This window comes from Mytilus californianus, unplaced genomic scaffold (genome assembly GCF_021869535.1).
Source record: "Mytilus californianus isolate M0D057914Y unplaced genomic scaffold, xbMytCali1.0.p SCAF_6, whole genome shotgun sequence".
NCBI lineage: Eukaryota > Metazoa > Mollusca > Bivalvia > Mytilida > Mytilidae > Mytilus > Mytilus californianus.
Genome location: NW_026262712.1, coordinates 69,850,762 through 69,868,965, shown reverse-complemented (window position 1 = coordinate 69,868,965; position 18,204 = coordinate 69,850,762). Strand labels below are relative to the sequence as shown.

The window sequence follows — 18,204 nt, the reverse complement described above, 5'->3', positions numbered from 1 at the left end:
ATATCTAGCATAATTGTCTGTTTCATTACAGAAGGTTTTATATTAATAACAGCAAATAAATTTGCATTCAGATTTTTTGAAGGACCATTTTAAGAAATATGAAAACTCGGTTGATAAGATTGTGAATGTCTGGAAGTGTAGTGTACAAAGTTGAAAAATCTTTAAGCCGTACAAAAAACAAAGTACTTGTTGTTAGTTGATCTACACAAACTCTTTTCTGCTCATCGATAGAACAAGGAAGGTACTGGGCATATCATTCTAAAACTGTATTTGTCTACATGTTGTCAAAATGAAATAGAGGATGATGTTAATTTATTTTAGTTCTCTGAAAGAAGCATACATAGGACAGAAATTACCTTATAAAACTTGTGTGACATCAGCATTACAAATTAAACAGGCTGATGAATTGTGAAGATATTTATATAATTATATCCTTGCTTGTCTTGCTCAGTTCATCTTGGTATACAATACATTTGTACTTCAGTATTTTGTCATTGGTGTATCTATCTTGTCATAAGAACTTTCAATAAAACTGTATTACATGTATTTTTGTTATCATGATATCTTATGTAAATGTATTGTTTAAACGATTTCAATGGTATAAATGTAGCAATGGCCCTTGTGGGCTCTTGGTTTGTTGAATAAAATATCTATCTGTCTAACTTTAAAGACAAAAGGTTGGTTATGTTTGAATAATCATGCCTGTCATAAAAGTGACCTAAAAGTACATATTTGTAAGAATCTAAAGAAAATAACCAGTGTAGGAAGTTTCTGAATGCCTGGAAATAATGATGCTACACAAATTTCCATGGATGGATGTTCAAGTCTCATCAGATTAAAATTATTGTCTGATAATGTCACTGTTGATACTGTTGATACTCCTTAGGCCAAAACTTTTAATTTTCACAATGAAGTTCAATGTATTAAAAACAGTTATGTATGATTGAAATGAGATTACATTGTCAATGGATTATATGAATGAGTGATTTTCTCAGGGTAAATATTAGGTGTAAAAATAAAATGTCAATGTGAATGTGCTTACAAAGAGTTTTTACAAATATAGGTAATTTTATATAATTCTAATCAGTACAAATAGAGACACTAGTGTGGGAAGTAGTATTGATTTTATTTGACAAATTTGATCCTCTGAAACAGGTAAGAAATGTATAAATATAAATGAAAATTTTATCAGGAAAAACACACAGATATGTTTTCACTCAATGTTGCCTAAGGTGCTTCATAAGTACACATGTATAAATAAATTATGGAAATAATTTCTGTGATACACCTTAAAATGCAGTGTAAAATAACATTTATTCTTACTATGTCACTTGTATATAAAAAAGATTAAAGTGATTTGCATTGTATGATTTAATAAAATGAATTAAAGGGATTTTAATGGTATACATTTATTTTTCAATCTTGATTTGTGATAAACACACAAGGGCTTAATTTGTGCCTTTAATGAATTATGAGTAGAAAAAAGTTAATGAAACTACAGCGACACAAAAGAATACGTTTTTGTGAAATTTTAAAAGTTTCTTATTTCTACTTATTTCACTGTTAATTGTGGCTTTTGATATACCTTCATACATGATATTATTTAAACAAGGACCAATATAGCAATCAAAGCAAGGTTCACTTAACTTAGATAGAACTCTTTTTTAGCTCACCTGGCCCAAAAACACAATCTGGTCATGAATCCATCTGTGTCCTTTGTTTAATATGCACATAGACCAAGGTGAGTGACACAGGCTCTTTAGAGCCTCTAGTTTCAAATGGTGCTGATTTACCTTCAGAAAAGGAGTTTTCCATGGCAACTTGTTTTCTGTACTTTTAACTTTTACACTTGTGGTTGGAATTGGTAGGTTGATTAATTAACCATAATCTTTTTTATAGAGGGTTTTTTTTTTATTTTTTAAAATTTAGATTTAAAGCAAAACTGAAAAAAAAGCTTTTGAATTAACAATTATTTATATAATTAATAATGGATTAAAAGGTGCCTGCTGTTAATTTCCACAAGAGGACAGAGGGAGGAGATAACCACCTAACTCACAAAGGTGAAAGTGCAGCACTATATATTTACTCAATATATTTACTCCAAATTTACAAGGGAAAACAGTTTTTCAATTTAAATTTTTTAAACACTGCAAAATATTTAGTTCTACAACCTTTGAAGAGGATGAAGGCAAGTAAGCATCGTGAATATTGTTACTTTGCACAATATACTTGCAGCTATTTTGTGTAATTATTGACTAGCATAAGGAGACCAGGGAAAATTTAAGGGATCAGAGCCAGTGGCTTAAATCAGTGGCTCTTTGAAAAGTTTGTAGTTCCTTATTTTGAGTTGACCCTTCTGGACATGATCAAAATTGTCCCTACAAGGACTACATTGTAGGAGTGTAGTACTCCAGAAAATATTGGAGATCTGCAGACCTTTTTGGTAATGTGTATTAAATGTATTGGTAAATAAAGCATCTTAGCGAGCTACCATTTGAATTTTATGGGGGGGGGGGGGGGGGGGGGGGCTAGGATGAAATTTGAAAAAAAGGCAGGACAGGAGTTTTGAGTAAAAAAAAAAGGCAGGATGAGCAACTTGGCAAAAAAAAAGGCAGGATGACAATTTATGTTAAAAGAGTCAGGATAAACTAATAAAAAAAAAAGGCAGGACCGAATAGAGTGAAAAATAAAAAGGCAGGACAGAGATTACAACTAAGAAAAAATGCAGGACTAAATTTTTCATCCTAGCCCCCCCTCCAAAAAAAATCAAATGGTAGCTCCCTTAATCTAGAGCAAGCAAAATTTGTGGGTGAAATGTTATCCAGTTTATTATATATATTCTCTTCATGCATAAATGAAAAATATATATATATTTAAATTATTTGTTTGAGGTAAAATATAATGTTGTCAGACATCCATATAAGTATTTACATATTTATAAACGTGTGTTAAAAACTTAAATATGAGTTAATTGTTGTGCTATTACAGGAAACCGTATGAAAGGAAGTTATGATGACTATTTACACAACTAACAAGTTTGTACGGTAAGTGTACTTTATATTTGATGTCAGCATTTGATAAAAAAATTAATTTTGTCTGGTTTTCAAAATATGCAAAATGACCAAATCTTTTATCTTAAATGGCAAAAGATTTTGCTATATACCAAATGTCAGACCAAAGATTTCATCTCAAATGGCAAAAGATTTAAAAATATACCAAATGACCAAAGATTTCATCTTAAACGGCAAAAGATTTCAAAATATACCAGATGACCAAAGATTTCATCTCAAATGGCAAAAGATTTCAAAATATACCAAATGAGCAAATCTTTCATTTTAAATGCCAAAATAAAAAGAACTCTGTTATGCATTATCAAATTGTAAAAGTAATTTAGACATCACCATAAGACACCAAAAACCAAAAGACATCTCGAGTTTGATCTCACAAACTATTCTAAAACTAAAAAAGTGTAATCTTTGATACACACTGTTACATTCTACTGTAAAATAATGAAACTTTCTTATGTTTTAGAAGATTTTCAGATTTGTTATTTAGGAATAAAAATAATCAGAGATTTTGGGCTACTAATCATCAAATAGAAAATATTCCTTTGTTGTAGTGTAACTAATTATAAGGAGATGTGGAATGATTGACAATGAGACAACTATCAAGTTTGTTTCTACTGATTTCCATAATATGGAACTTTAGCTGGTGTACCACAAGAATAATAATTACTTTTGTCAGTATTTCTATCCTCTGGTTGCTTATGATTTTATTGGTTTTTCTATGTTGAGAAAGAAGATATAAAGCTCCTTTTTGACTTTAAATATTTTCTGATATGTTTCATTGGACTTTTACAAGACAAAATTTCAAGAATTCATTGTAGGTTATATAGTGGCTCATGTTTGCTGTACTTTAATAGGTGTTTAAAGATTAAATTGGTTGAATAAATTCTTTTCTGGTTTAAATTTTGTTTATATGCCTGTTATAAGTTGTTTTGCTTCATAAGATGGATTTAAAATATCAATCAGACATTATTTATTCTACTATTTAAATTTCACTAGGCCAAATAAAATAATTTAGCCAAAAAATGTGTGATTCCTGTAACAGAAGAGTAATCAAAGTACTGTAGTACTGAACATCGGATGACCGCAAGTTCTTGTGGATGGTCACAAGCGCTTGTCTGAGAAAAAAATATCACATCTCTTTACCTGAAAGTGAGGTTAAGGTACATAGATATACTTTTTTCTGAGACAAGTTTGTGCGTGGATGATGAATAAATGACAGGGAATTCAACATCAACGTAATAACTATTATATTGTAGTGATACAAATCAGTATACTCTGGTTTGTTGTCATATATTATATTAATATTTGTATATAACAGTGACATGTATATATTAAAACAGAGAACACTTGAAGGTCTTTCCACATCAATTTTCTAAATTATTATTGATGAGAAGCTACTTCCTATTTACTCAAAGTTACCATTGGCGTCCAAGCATAGTTTTCTTCATGATGATTCAATAAATATATGTTTCTATATATTTTTGTCTGAAATAAGGGAGATAATTGTCAACTTCTGGTTTAAAAAAATGTCACTTTCAGTCTCACATAATAGCTTTATTCACACTGATTCCAAAAATATATGGTTACTATATACTTTTGCCTGTAATAAGGGAGATATTAGGTACTTCTGGTTTATTGAAGGTCACTTCCGGTCTCAAATAATAGGTTTATGTATGCGTATTTAAAAAATATATAGTTTATAGGTATTTTTCCATGAAACAAGTGCAAAAATGGCTACTTCCGGTTTACTCAAGCTACTTTCCGGTTGAAATTTTTCAAGGTCAGATGTCAACCAACAGTTTGCAAAAGACCCTATGGCTTTATCATGTACCAAGTTGGAGTAATAATCAATAAACCTTAAATTTAATCATTTCATGTACAATAACTCCTATACGATGTCATTGGATTGTTTCAGACCAAATTTATCATATTTTCTTCACAATCAGGCAAACATTTTGCACTAGTTCTTTTATATATCTTTAAAAGTGACAGAGGAGGTCATAAAACAAGGAAAAGTCAAAATTTAGAATATGACCTTGACCTTTGACCTTGACCTCAATTTCATTTTTGTGAATCAAGGACCCCAATTCAATACACCTTAGTTCTCTATCACTTTCCATTCATGCTATATATTAATGTATCACTCATGTCAAATACAGAAGGGGAAATAACTCTCATATGGAGTCTTCGTATCGCTCCGGTCAAAATTGGACAAAATATCCTGAGGATATAACGAGGAATATGGTAAAATAAATTTGTCGGAACAATGAAAAGTCAAAATTTAGAACAGGACCTTGACCTTTGACCTTGACCTCAAATTTATTTATATGAACCCAGGACCTCAAATACATGTACCTTAGGTCTGTATTACTTACCATTCATGTGATACATTGACATATCACTTATGTCAAATTCAAAAGGGAAAATAACTGTCATATGGAGTCTACGAATTGATTTGGTTAAAATTTGACAAATCATCCTGAGGATATGAAGAGCAATTTAGTAAAATAAATTTGTCGCTTTCTTTTACGGTTACGGAGGAGATCTCACCACAAAGAAAACAGTGTTTGGGGAGATAACTCTTACAATAAAAAGTCTTCGACTAAACAGGGTCAATCACAAAAGCGCAATAACTGTTCGATATCATATGCAAAAAATCTAAGCGACATCTTGTGAAACCACAAAACAAATTTTGAAATTTGGCGGAAGAAAAGAAAAAAAATAATCAGAACAAATACAATAGGTCTTTCCACAAAATAGTGGAAAGACCTAATAATTTTCATCCATTTGTATATCATTCTATTCTACTATTCTAATAATAGTGCAGTGCAAGTGCATGGTGGACACTCTTCTGTAATAATTTGATTTTTCTAATAGATTGGATTTGAGTAGGCATTCATATTTTCCCGCAAACGTTCTTGAGATATTCCTCCGCATGTGTTAACACAAATTTTCGGTATTCTAGTTTTGTTATTGATATATTTATTTCTCACGACAAAACATTTTCATATCATTTATCTATGTTCTGAAAAATTATTTTCATGAATATTTTTTGATGAAATTGATATATAACAAGCGATAAGGAATGTTATTTTGCGTTCAGTTATCAGTCAAAAACGAAAGTCATGTGGGTAGAAATGTCTGTGGCAACAATACACCGGAATGCCCCAACGGTCATTCCATGTAAAAATGAAGGTGATACATTATCAAATTAAAAAACAATGTCCATGTAGATATACATGTTTTTAGGAAGGCAACTCAACTTTAACAGTGCTTACTTGAAATTTGATATAAAATAAATGATTTTTTCCAAATGATGAAGAACTTATAATTTTTCTTCATTCAATTATATTTGAATGTAAATAAAAGAAGTTATGGGTAATGCATGAATTAGACAGCAGTCAATGATATGAAACAGCAAAAGACATCTGGAGGTCATTTGTAGGTCATCATATTCTTCAAAAATAGACAAGTGCTGTAATATTAGCTGCTGCACATGAAGCAGCCATTAATTTATCAATCTTTTGTTGGTGGGATCTGTATCAAAACCTTTATGAACCATTATTTAGAAATACTTTCAATATACTTATTATCTATGTTTGAAAAAACTTGAAAAAATAGTTAACATTATATGATCTTGTGGAGGGATCATTTAATTCAAGTAACTATTTTCGATTTATGTGATTTAAAGAAAAGCTTACATTGTTGTGGGGGTATTTTGTTCAGAAAAGTCACTTTTGATATCCCTACTAAGAGACATGTTATACTTGGGATTCAATGAAACACTTGCCATCTAATGCTCCTAATGGAAACAGGATGAATAGGTGCCGACTAAGTAAGCACAAAATTGATTTAAAATTACAATTTTTTGGAGCATTATTTGTTATTGTTACTTCTCAAAAGTTTTAAATATAATGACGACATTGTCAGAATGTTACAAAAAAGTATTGGATAAAGACCTAATGCCTTAAAGCAATATCAGTTTAAGATTGTAATTTTGATTGCCAGTCATTCTAAATTGTCAATGTTATTATTTTATGTTCGTTTGCAAAATATTGGCAATAATGTTTTAATTAAAATATCTGAATATCTATAAAAGTACACCTGTTATTAGACTGTACTGTATGATAGCCCATCCAGTAGGCTGACCTTGTTGTGAATTCCTTACCCAGCTGTTACATACAAGTCAATAATATGCTTAGTCAATTGGTGAATTGATCAAAAAATTTTAGATATGCAAAATCAATAATTTGTATATCGGTAGAAGTAAACGCATGTATACATGTATTCAGTTTTTATCACCAGAATGTTAGTGTGTTATCTGTTGTTAATCTTATTCTAAAATAAATGTAGTGACTTAAAATCGTCAAGTGTTTTTGCAGGGATATGTTAACAAATGGATTATTTTAACTAAGGCTGTATTCGTACATATAGCAGTATTCGCTGCAGTTAAAATTATTATATAAATCTCAGGTAAGTAACAATCCATCAATAGAATAGATATTTTACTTGGAAGAACTATTGAAACAAGTTTCAAGAAAAATATGTTATCAAAGTTTCAAGAAAAATATGTTATCAAAGTGTCAAGAAAAATATGTTATCAAAATTTCAAGGGAGTAAGTTTGTATTTTTGAAAGTACTGCTCTGTTGCATGAAAAATCTTGAAAGTTTATTTTTCATATGTATTTTTAATTTCAGCTCTTCCTTCTTGGAAGTAAAATAGTGCCAGCATGTCGTCTGCTTATGATGATCACCTTTCAAAAGACGGGCGTGGTGTGTCAGAGGAAGAAGTTCAACAAATGGCTAAACAGAAAGCACATGAACTCTTTAGTGTTTGTGACATTGAACAGAAAGGTTTTATTACCAAACGTGATATGCAACGTTTGCAGAATGAGCTACCATTATTACCAGATCAGTTAGAGGCAGTATTTGATTCACTGGACGATGATGGCAATGGATACCTTACTCTGGAGGAATTTACTGAAGGATTTGGTTAGTATATATTCAAATTTTAAAGATTAATATTTATCTTGTAACTTCAATGAAATTTGATGTCCCGAGTTCCGGCATCAGAAGCTAAGTGACCCACAATCATATAACTTGGTGAAAGGATGCATCTTGGGGATTATAACAGCTTCAGACAAAAATAGGTAGATCTGACCTACATTTTACACTGCATTGAGTCATGTTCAGTTTTACATTCAAATGCATTTTTGTATTATGTTGCATGAGGGACCAAACTGGGGTATGACGTTGTGGTGCAGGCTGGCAAATGGGCTATTTATTTAGTATTTTCAACTCCTCCTTCAGTCTTCAACTGGGATCCTTTAAACTTCACAGATAAATTGTACATATGTCTCTCTTTCTTGTCTAGTATTTTTGAATATATTCTAAATAGGACACCATATTATATAATGACATAGTTTTAGTTAATCTGTACAAAATTAAAAATGATATGATAACTTGATTCACATGTGTTAATAACAAGTTACATACATACAAGTACATAGCAATTAATCATATAAGCTGTCAATTAAGAGTTCAGGTTTATTTCGTTTCATGGAAGGGCAGGAAAGCAATTTCATTTAAATGTTGAAATGCCATCATAAAAATTGTTTGAACTTCCATTGTGGCAGATCTTGGAAAGATGAAAATTTTTCATCGGATATAAGCGTCAAAACCTATGTTTAATTGCTTTGTATGATATTTTATATTCTATCGTACCTTTTAGCAGGGAATCATAAATGTTTAAATGAATTCTTTTAAATGATAATACAACAAATCCAATTACACAAGAATTAATTTGCATAATTTACATGTCAGTTAGCATTGGTACTATTATAGTTATGTTGTATTAAACAAACATTTTGTGACAATTATTTTTTAATTTTTGTAAATAATGGTAAAGAGGGTTGTTGTCTTGTACTAATATCAGGAATTAATACCTGGTTGATACATTTGCCCTAAGTTAACATGCATTAAGTCAAAAAGTCATGTATTAGTTTAAACTCGTTGCAAAAGTATCAGTGATATACAAAATTTCCATGCATTTATGGAAATTTCATCTAGCATTTAAAAGATTCAATATTGTATAAAGAATACAAAATATTTATTTGAAATAAGTACAAAGACTTCAACATCAGTCTGCAAAATATTAAATAATCATTTATTGAACAAAATGTTTTGTGAGTGTAGACATTTAAAAAATTTCAATTGACAAGGAAGTTTAAAGTGCATGTTTCCTGTGTAAAATGTTATAACATAACACCAACCGGCCTTATTTCACATTGTCTATATATATATATAAGGAATATCATTTTCATCTTAAGTGATTTGATAAAAATCTTGTACATTTTAATTGTGTAAAGATTCTTTAAACTTGTTCTGTGCCACATCAGCACAAATTTGATGTTTTAAAATGATTTATGCAAATTTTTACAATTCATATTCCTTGAACTTGAAGGCAGATGAAAAATATGCTTCTGTACATACTTTATGGAAGCAGATGTTATTAAGTATTGTTACAAATACATGGTCTTTTTCCTACCGTGCATATTTTTATTTGATTGCAAACATTAAGTGAAATGATTATTGTTTTTTTTTTATTGATAGCTGCCAATTTTCAAAGAATCACAACTCTTTGATGTCACATATAACTAATTAGAGAAAAGGTCTTTAATTACTCCAAGCTTTGATCACTTGATTAGTCTGCTGTCTTAATTAGATATTTTTTTTAATTTAATTAATCCATAAATTGACATTATGAGTTAATTAAGAAACTGTGGCAGATTTTATTTGAGTAATTTTGACTTCACTGCTATATCAGACACAATTTTGGAAGGTTTGACCATTTAGACATCCAAAGGTGGAGAGATAAAAAGAAGTTTATTTTGTTAATACATCATTGTATAAGATGATTACTCACAGGAAATATAGTAAAAGGCGTAAGTTAAAAACCACTGTTTTTCATTTAAATAGAGAAATATTAAAAAAAAGAATTGAATGCAACCATTGTGGTGATGTTAAAAAAAGTAAGATTGCTTCACACAATGAACTGTTTATAATTATTCATGCTGAAATATTTGGGAATCTAGATTTACCCATGGACATAATTTAAATGTAAATGCATAATATTCACTCATACTTAATAAAACAGAGACATATAAAATTAAAAGTTTTTTTCAAAGTTTGCATAGGAAATGTGATGTTTTCCGATGTAGTGACATCCTGGACTTTTTAGCCGTCATGTGATCAGTAATAGTACGTACTGACTTCTTAACTAAACTTGCTTCTCCTTTTCTGGAAGAACCATATACTAAATGTGTATTCCCTATTATGACTCACAACTTTTCAAGTATAATTTATTGCAATAAAATTATAAATCATTGGACTCCAAAAATTATATATTTCTAAGTGCTCTTTTCGGAAATTCAGAAAAAATTATCCTCTTTGCTTAATAAATTTTACTCCTAAATGGCCTTGAGGTGATGAAAAGGGAAGTAATTTGAAATAATATTTACACAAAATTTTAATTTATACATCATAAGTAAAGTGCCTCTCAAGTTTACATTTAAAGAAAATCAAGTGTGACAGTGTGTCATGGTTAGGTAAATAATCTTTTGGCCTAAATACACACTAATGTTTATATTAATATGCATTTCTGGAAGTTATTGTGTTAGACATAAAATAAAATAAATTGATTTGTCGTTAAAATTGTGGTATTAACACTAGATATGGAGAAAATTCATCTGATTCAATGAAAAGGACTTGAAAATATATTTTAAAAGCATAAGGATGCAATCAAGTATCACTTCCAGATAGTAAGTAAGTTGTGAAGATATAATATTTTAATGAAAAGAACTTTCACATCAGCATGATTAGTGTTAAGGTTATTTTTGGGTAGTTGTATGAAGGGGACTAAAGCATGCAGTTCTTGATGACTTTGGTGTCTGCACATCAACAATTGTTAAATTTTTTGATTAGAATACACAGACAAGACATATATCTATGTTAACAGTATATCATAGATTGTATTGATTTAAAGTGCTCTTTATTTTAAACTTTCTATTTTGGCTGAATTCAATGACTATATGGCGTTCCATACTTTCAGAAGTGAGCTAGTTGAATATTTATATTAGAACATCGTCCATCAGCTTTGCCTGTTTTTTCATGTGACATACACACAACATGGTTTTGTGTCATCCATAATTGATCCTTGCCTGGAGAAAAATAATATTTTTGGTGAAAACTATTAGTTTAAGGCTATCAGGTTTCAGTGTAAATGCAGAATAATTCTGATACCATCCTCACATTAAAGTAGAGTGTATCTTGTTGCAGAGATTTGTAGCATTAGGGTAAACCAAATATTATTGTAAAACCTTTAAAGAAATTTACTTTCCAAATCTAAAAGTAAATCACAAGAAAAACTATGCTTATTTGATTTGAATGTCTTTTAGTAGACCATATTATGACCAAATATGTTTTCTCTAGTCAGCTCTCTTTCGTAATCCCTTGACACTGAAGTTTAAGAGATATGACAGAGATTGTCACAATAGATGTTTTTTTTCTTTTTATGCAATGGCTACCTTTGGGACATAAAATCTGCCACCTTTCTGAGTTTACTAACTGATTATCAATATATGTATCAAAAGAAGGTTGCAGTGCATTTCCATGTTATCTTTGAAAATAATGGCCCAACTTAAGGGAAAAATTATGTCTGTTCAGAATAGGGAACGTTAAATCAGATACCTTGTGTAAGGAGAGTGCAATGCTCTGCGTGTTAAAAACCTTTGCAACAACTCTTCAAGGGATCTGCAGGTAGCCTGTTGCAAGACAAAATTTCTGTCCCTATCCTATATACCCTCATTTACCAGTGGCAGTCCAAATTTCCTGACCTCCAACCTTGACCGCCTCTATTAAGGACCTACTAATTGTATTTATTGTTAATTTGTTGATGTCCTGAACATGCATAAAATATTTTCCACTGGATGTTAAGCAACCAACAATCAATCAATTAAGGATGAAATGCAATAGAAGTAGTATATACCTATGAAGAGTGTGCAGTAATAACTGGTGTATGTTCTTAAAGGAAGTTACCCATAGCACCAAGGAGACAATGTAATGGAGGTAGTTAATAACCCATGGGAAACGTATAGTATTAACTTTTGTATGTTCTTATAGGAAGTTACCCATAGCACCAAGGAGACAATGTAATGGAGGTAGTTAATACCCATGGGAAACGTATAGTATTAACTTTTGTATGTTCTTATAGGAAGTTACCCATAGCACCAAGGAGACAATGTAATGGAGGTAGTTAATAACCCATGGGAAACGTATAGTATTAACTTTTGTATGTTCTTATAGGAAGTTACCCATAGCACCAAGGAGACAATGTAATGGAGGTAGTTAATACCCATGGGAGACGTATAGTATTAACTTTTGTATGTTCTTAAAGGAAGTTACCCATAGCACCAAGGAGACAATGTAATGGAGGTAGTTAATACCCATGGGAAACGTATAGTATTAACTTTTGTATGTTCTTATAGGAAGTTACCCATAGCACCAAGGAGACAATGTAATGGAGGTAGTTAATACCCATGGGAAACGTATAGTATTAACTTTTGTATGTTCTTATAGGAAGTTACCCATAGCACCAAGGAGACAATGTAATGGAGGTAGTTAATACCCATGGGAAACGTATAGTATTAACTTTTGTATGTTCTTGTAGGAAGTTACCTTAGTATTAATTTTTGTATGTTCTTGTAGGAAGTTACCTTGGTATTAACTTTATGGGAGACAGTACAATGGAAGGTGACGATACTCTGGAGAATGTCTACGAAGGAGAAGAGCGGCAAGAGGAAGAGAAACAATTCACAGACATGATGGAGAATATAGGAGCTAAATCTTTGTTTGATGAGTAAGTTAGAAATTATTATTACTTAAATGCTAATGATCCTTAATTTTTGCACCTTAGATTCAGAATTTTATCTTGTGGGTTAAGGTCCAAGATTTTCCTGTATTAATCTTGTCAGTGTATCATATCATATTAATTACTTTTCTATTTCAGTGAAAACACTATTAGACATTTGTGGATGAAGATAAGGAGAGACGAACCAGAAATGGTTGGAAATTTTGAGGAGTTTCTCTATAAAACATCAACAGATTTACGCAAAACTAAAGCAGACTTTGACACACTGGAAAATGCTCTGAAAAGGTAATGTCATGATTCTCTTCAAAGTGATAAATGGTACATGAAATTTTAGAGTTATTTCCCCTTGCTTTGGATTACAAGATTTTTGGCAGGTATGAATTTAAATACCAGCTAATATTATATGCATACCTTTTGATTTGTCCCTAAGAAGATCACTTTTAGTCATACCTTTAGTAGGAGGAAGAAACAATTTATTGCATTATATTTGTTTACTCAGGGTGGTTCTGCCTTTCTCATTGATAGCTTTATCAATCATTTGAAATTTTTCCTGAATTTTGTGATAATTACTTTGAAAAGACTGCCAGTTTTTGTTAAAATTTGAGGATACTTGTTGATGTAAGTAGCTGTTATGATATTTAAACCTTTGATTTGCCGTTAAGCTAACATTTTTTACAAGGTCCTGCGGAGATATTACTGCAGTATTTATTATGGAGCTCTTTTAATGTATGATTAAGATGACATGAACACCTCAGACATATTTGAAATTATATATATATGACAAAAAAAGATAAGAAAAAAATCGCATTTAAAACAAAACATTTGTTAATTTCATTTTGAAAATGCATTCATGCTACCTTTTTCAGATTAAGGGACTATTTATCCTGCTAACATGTCCAAGTACTATCATATTTATGTTGAATCAGCTAGTTACAAAATAACAAATCATATTCTATGAAAAATACTTGAATAACACCATCAGTGTGTATTTTATTTTAAATAAAAACTTTTATTTCTTCACAATTTAAATCTGATAATTATTGTAAAGTGCTATTAAATTTTAGAGTTTAAAATATGTGTCAAAGCAAATCATTAGTATTTATTTACATGAATAGTGCAGCTAAGTTTGATAATCCTCTTATTTGACCAAGGATGATAAATTATAGTGTATTTAAAGACCAAATATTAGGATTAAATACTGTACTGTAGCTATAAGAACCATATAAATTGTTTTAAGTGGCGACATTATATATATTGCCCTAGGTCATGCATGTAATGTTAAATTGTCACTGATATTTGGCTGTAACGTGCACCTACAAAATCAGTTAGTCATCACAAAATTTTTGTGGATTTTTTTTTATCATATCTGTTACTGGAAATTTTTTTACTTTCATCAAATAGGTAGGATGTTTTTATTGATAACTTATTGGTTGCTATGTCCTTATGCCATAGGCTCTTATTTTTCATGTTTCTTGTCAGAGATCAAATAAATCGTGATGTGCACCTTATATACTCATCCATATAAATCTGATTGGAATTTGGGAAAGACATATTAAGTCAAAAATAGGAAGTATTTACACCTTCAAATGCTGTAGGTGAACATAACCTGGGTCACCTTATCTGGGTCACCCTAATCTTGGTCAGTAGGACAGTATACTGTTGATTTTCATCTTGCTAATTAAAATGTCTTATTGTTTAACATTCATATTTTAAAAAATGAATTTTGCTTTTAAAAAAGTGTCATGAGAGGATTTACCCTTTGATATATGTACAATATTTCTGGGATTTTTAGTATGACTATATTTCAAAACAGGTCGATGTGAATTTATAGAAGGAATAAGTGCTATCTTTTAATTGTTGCAAAACTATTAAGAATTAAAATAAAGAAAATGAATTCTGCCAAATACCTTCACAATTCTGTATTCAGCTTAATTAATAAAAAAAAAGTTATCAAAGAAATTTATTTATTTGCGCTCAATATATTTAATATTTATTAAATAAATGACCAGTGATTATTTTTTTATGGACCACATGTGATATAAAAGACACCAAAGCCATTTTTTTCTATATTGTATTTTTGAGCTTGGTATAAATAATTGAAATCTTTGTATCTTGTGTGAGCTCATCTTTTATGGCTGTTTAGGAACCATCTAGAAAATCATTTTGGTTGGCATGGATTGTTTGGTAGCTGTCTGATCAAAGTTAATGCCACTACTCTTTGATATTTCAGTTTGAAATTTATTACACCAACATAAATGAATGTACATGAAGTTTATCAAACACAAGTTGATTTGCATAATAATTATCATGCCTCATTACTGTGCTGTTCAACTTAAAATGTTTACAACCTTCATAAACTGGTATTTAAAAGCTATGCATGGTTAATTAAAAAAAGAAATATTGAAATGTAAAGTACATTGAGAAATTTATGATGCTCTTTGCTTGATAAGGTTATTTGTAAAGGAATTTACTGTTGAAATTGGACTAAAATCATTTGAGTGTAAAAATATAAAAAGAATTTTGAAGTTTAAGAAATGTTGATTTTCTTTAGATACATCCTTTAACAGTCTGTACTTTATAAATTTGAATATTTAATTGATATTTTAGATTTATATATTTAGAAGAGGGTAAAGTTAAAAATGCTCTAACTTCTTTTTTGGTAAATATTCATTGTAAGAAAAGGAATAATTGTTAATATTTCTCTATTTTCAGTAAAAGTTCTGCTCACGACGAGGAAGTAAGGAAACTATACGAAGAGATGGAATATCAAATAAAGAAAGAGAAAGAACGCATCCTGAGTGAGGTATGAAAAGCATTTATCTGTTTAAATTTGTATAAAGAATGCTAATAAAGAAACTTAATTTGCATAATTTCAAAGAACAGAAAACAAGAAAAACTTTGTTTTTCTATTAAATAGGCTTTGTTTGATTTATACACCAATCATTTAGATGATGTCTTGTTGGTTGTGTGGTAGCATGCTTGCCTAGAGTGCAGGAGGTAGTGGGTTCAAACCCCAGCTGGGTCAAACCAAACACTTGACAATTTGTATTTGCTGCTTTTCCGCTAAGCACACATTATTTAGGAGTCCTAGCAAACCTGATCAATATGTCCAGGTAGGGTGACATGTTTCTACAGACTGCTACCTTGGGAACTAGCATGTTTAAATTCTGGCTCAGCCTGTTGGTCAAGTTCAAATAAGGGTTTCTATTCATATCACATTATCATGTTCTTGTCCTGAATATGCATTTAATTTGCCACTGGACGTTTAACACCATCCATCCATTCAAATTTTCAGACTTGGTGATTTAAAACTGGACTTATTCATTGGGTTTCCCTAAGCAAATCATTGACTTTGCCATTGCTATTTTTGTATTGTACCTATTTTTTATCAGTAACTTTTGGGTTCTAAGCAACTCATAGACTTTACCATTGCTTTATATATGAGGATGGGGGTATCATTTTGTGAGCTTTGATTGCAGTTCATCAAGTTTCTATATACTTGAGCTACAAAGATACTACCATTAAATAAATATCTCTTTGTAAAAAATACTTTATTTATAAAAGAATTATTATCCCCGAGTGAATCAATATCTATGTAAAACATATTTTATTTGCAGAGAAAGATTATCCTTCTAATGAATTTATATTTTTATGACAAAATACTTTATCCAAAAAGTTGCATTATCCTCCCACTGAAATTTACTGCAAAATCTGTGATGATTCATCTGTCCTTTCGCTGGTTCAATAACACCCATGTCAGTAAATGTAACAGCTTGGTAGTATTGAACTGTAAAATAAACAGGATTGATTTGATTTTTTAATAGTTAAATAATACATCTACTATATAGTTTTGAGGTCAAACAATAAATAGCTCTATAAAAGTATGGACATTTTGTATTCTGATCTAGGTCCCCAATAAATCATTCTTATTACAGTGCATAATAAATCATTTGGATCAAAACTCTTATTCCTTTTGTCTTTAAGTACAAGGAGTTTATTTAATCTTCTTAGATTTAGATTAAAGGTATGAAATCCTCTGTTCCATAATAGATACATGATGTTTAACAGTGCAAAATTACAACCATTAATGTTACTTCTATTTAAATGTCAACATTTAAGCAGAATATATGGTTATGTTTATAAACAAACATTTAGGATACTCCAAAGATATGTCCATCAGCAACACATTTATTGGATAACTTAAAGATGTCAAATTTGAAATAAAAATGCATAATAAGTACAAGGATTTTGTCAGTTTTCTTCAGAGAAAAAAAATTAAAGACAAAATATAAGAATTGAGTCAGAATGTATATAACAATGGCAGCTCCTTTAAAAAATATCTTTAGGGGTAAATAAACAGAGTTCTAATTTCTAATCATCAGCAAAAATTTCAATGTCCAAAAACGAGTTCATTATTCTTATAGTTAACAAAATGTAATACATAAAAAAACCTATAGATTTTCAATATAAATTAAAGAGAAATGGTATAACAGTGATAATTTCAAATGGTCAACCATCCCAGATTTTTTATTGCCCTAAAAATTTGGTTCAACTACTCAATATGTTTTATAGTTCAAATGATTAACCATCCCCAGATTTTTGAAAACCTTAAAAACTTTGTTCAAACTGCTCAATTGATCAACAATACTCAGATATTTTATCATCCTAAACATGGGACAATTACACAGCTTGTTTAAATTTCAAATGATCAACCATCCCTAGATTTTTGAATACCCTAAAAAATTTGGTTCAATTACTCACTATGTTTTATATTTCTAATTTCACAAAATGATAGAAGTGAGTTTTTTTCAAATTATCAACTGTCCCTAGATCTCAAGATATTAGATTTTTAACTTGCTTCAACTACAAATTCTTTGTATGTTAAAGAATAGAACGGACATGGAAATGAAAATTTGAAATAAATGTAAAAAAAAAAAGAAGGAAAACACAATCTTTTCTAGCTGGTAAAACATTTACCATTAAACAAGAGGTTATATGATGTGTAAGTTGGGAAAATTAGTAATATTCTGAGAAAATCAGTTATTATTTGTGAGAGAAATTTTATATTGATGCATTGCCCTTACATTATGACACATAACCTACATTTAAGTATACCGGCATATTCAAATGATTCTTCAACCAAAGTAAAAATGTTTCTTTTTTTCAAAATTATATTTACAAATTTATAAGAAAATGTTATAAAGGGGA

The 18,204-nt window shown here is 30.0% G+C and overlaps 1 protein-coding gene across 8 annotated transcripts in view; it reads left to right on the top strand.

The window, feature by feature from the left end:
• The first annotated feature begins 998 nt into the window (after positions 1–998).
• Positions 999–18,204, top strand: part of LOC127706339 (EF-hand calcium-binding domain-containing protein 4B-like) — a 33,950-nt gene continuing 16,744 nt past the window's right edge. For 2 of the 8 annotated variants that reach the window (XM_052210880.1, XM_052210878.1), the window contains exons 1-6: positions 999–1,155; positions 2,989–3,044; positions 7,767–8,060; positions 12,834–12,984; positions 13,135–13,281; positions 15,709–15,799. In XM_052210880.1, coding sequence (XP_052066840.1) covers positions 7,799–8,060; positions 12,834–12,984; positions 13,135–13,281; positions 15,709–15,799 — 651 coding nt within the window. In that variant the 5' untranslated portion in view covers positions 999–1,155; positions 2,989–3,044; positions 7,767–7,798. Of the gene's footprint in view, positions 1,156–2,988; positions 3,045–7,320; positions 7,542–7,766; positions 8,061–10,627; positions 10,676–10,703; positions 10,893–12,833; positions 12,985–13,134; positions 13,282–13,474; positions 13,615–15,708; positions 15,800–18,204 lie in introns of those variants that run through there. The other 6 variants (XM_052210886.1, XM_052210879.1, XM_052210884.1 and 3 more) reach the window with 6 other exon arrangements.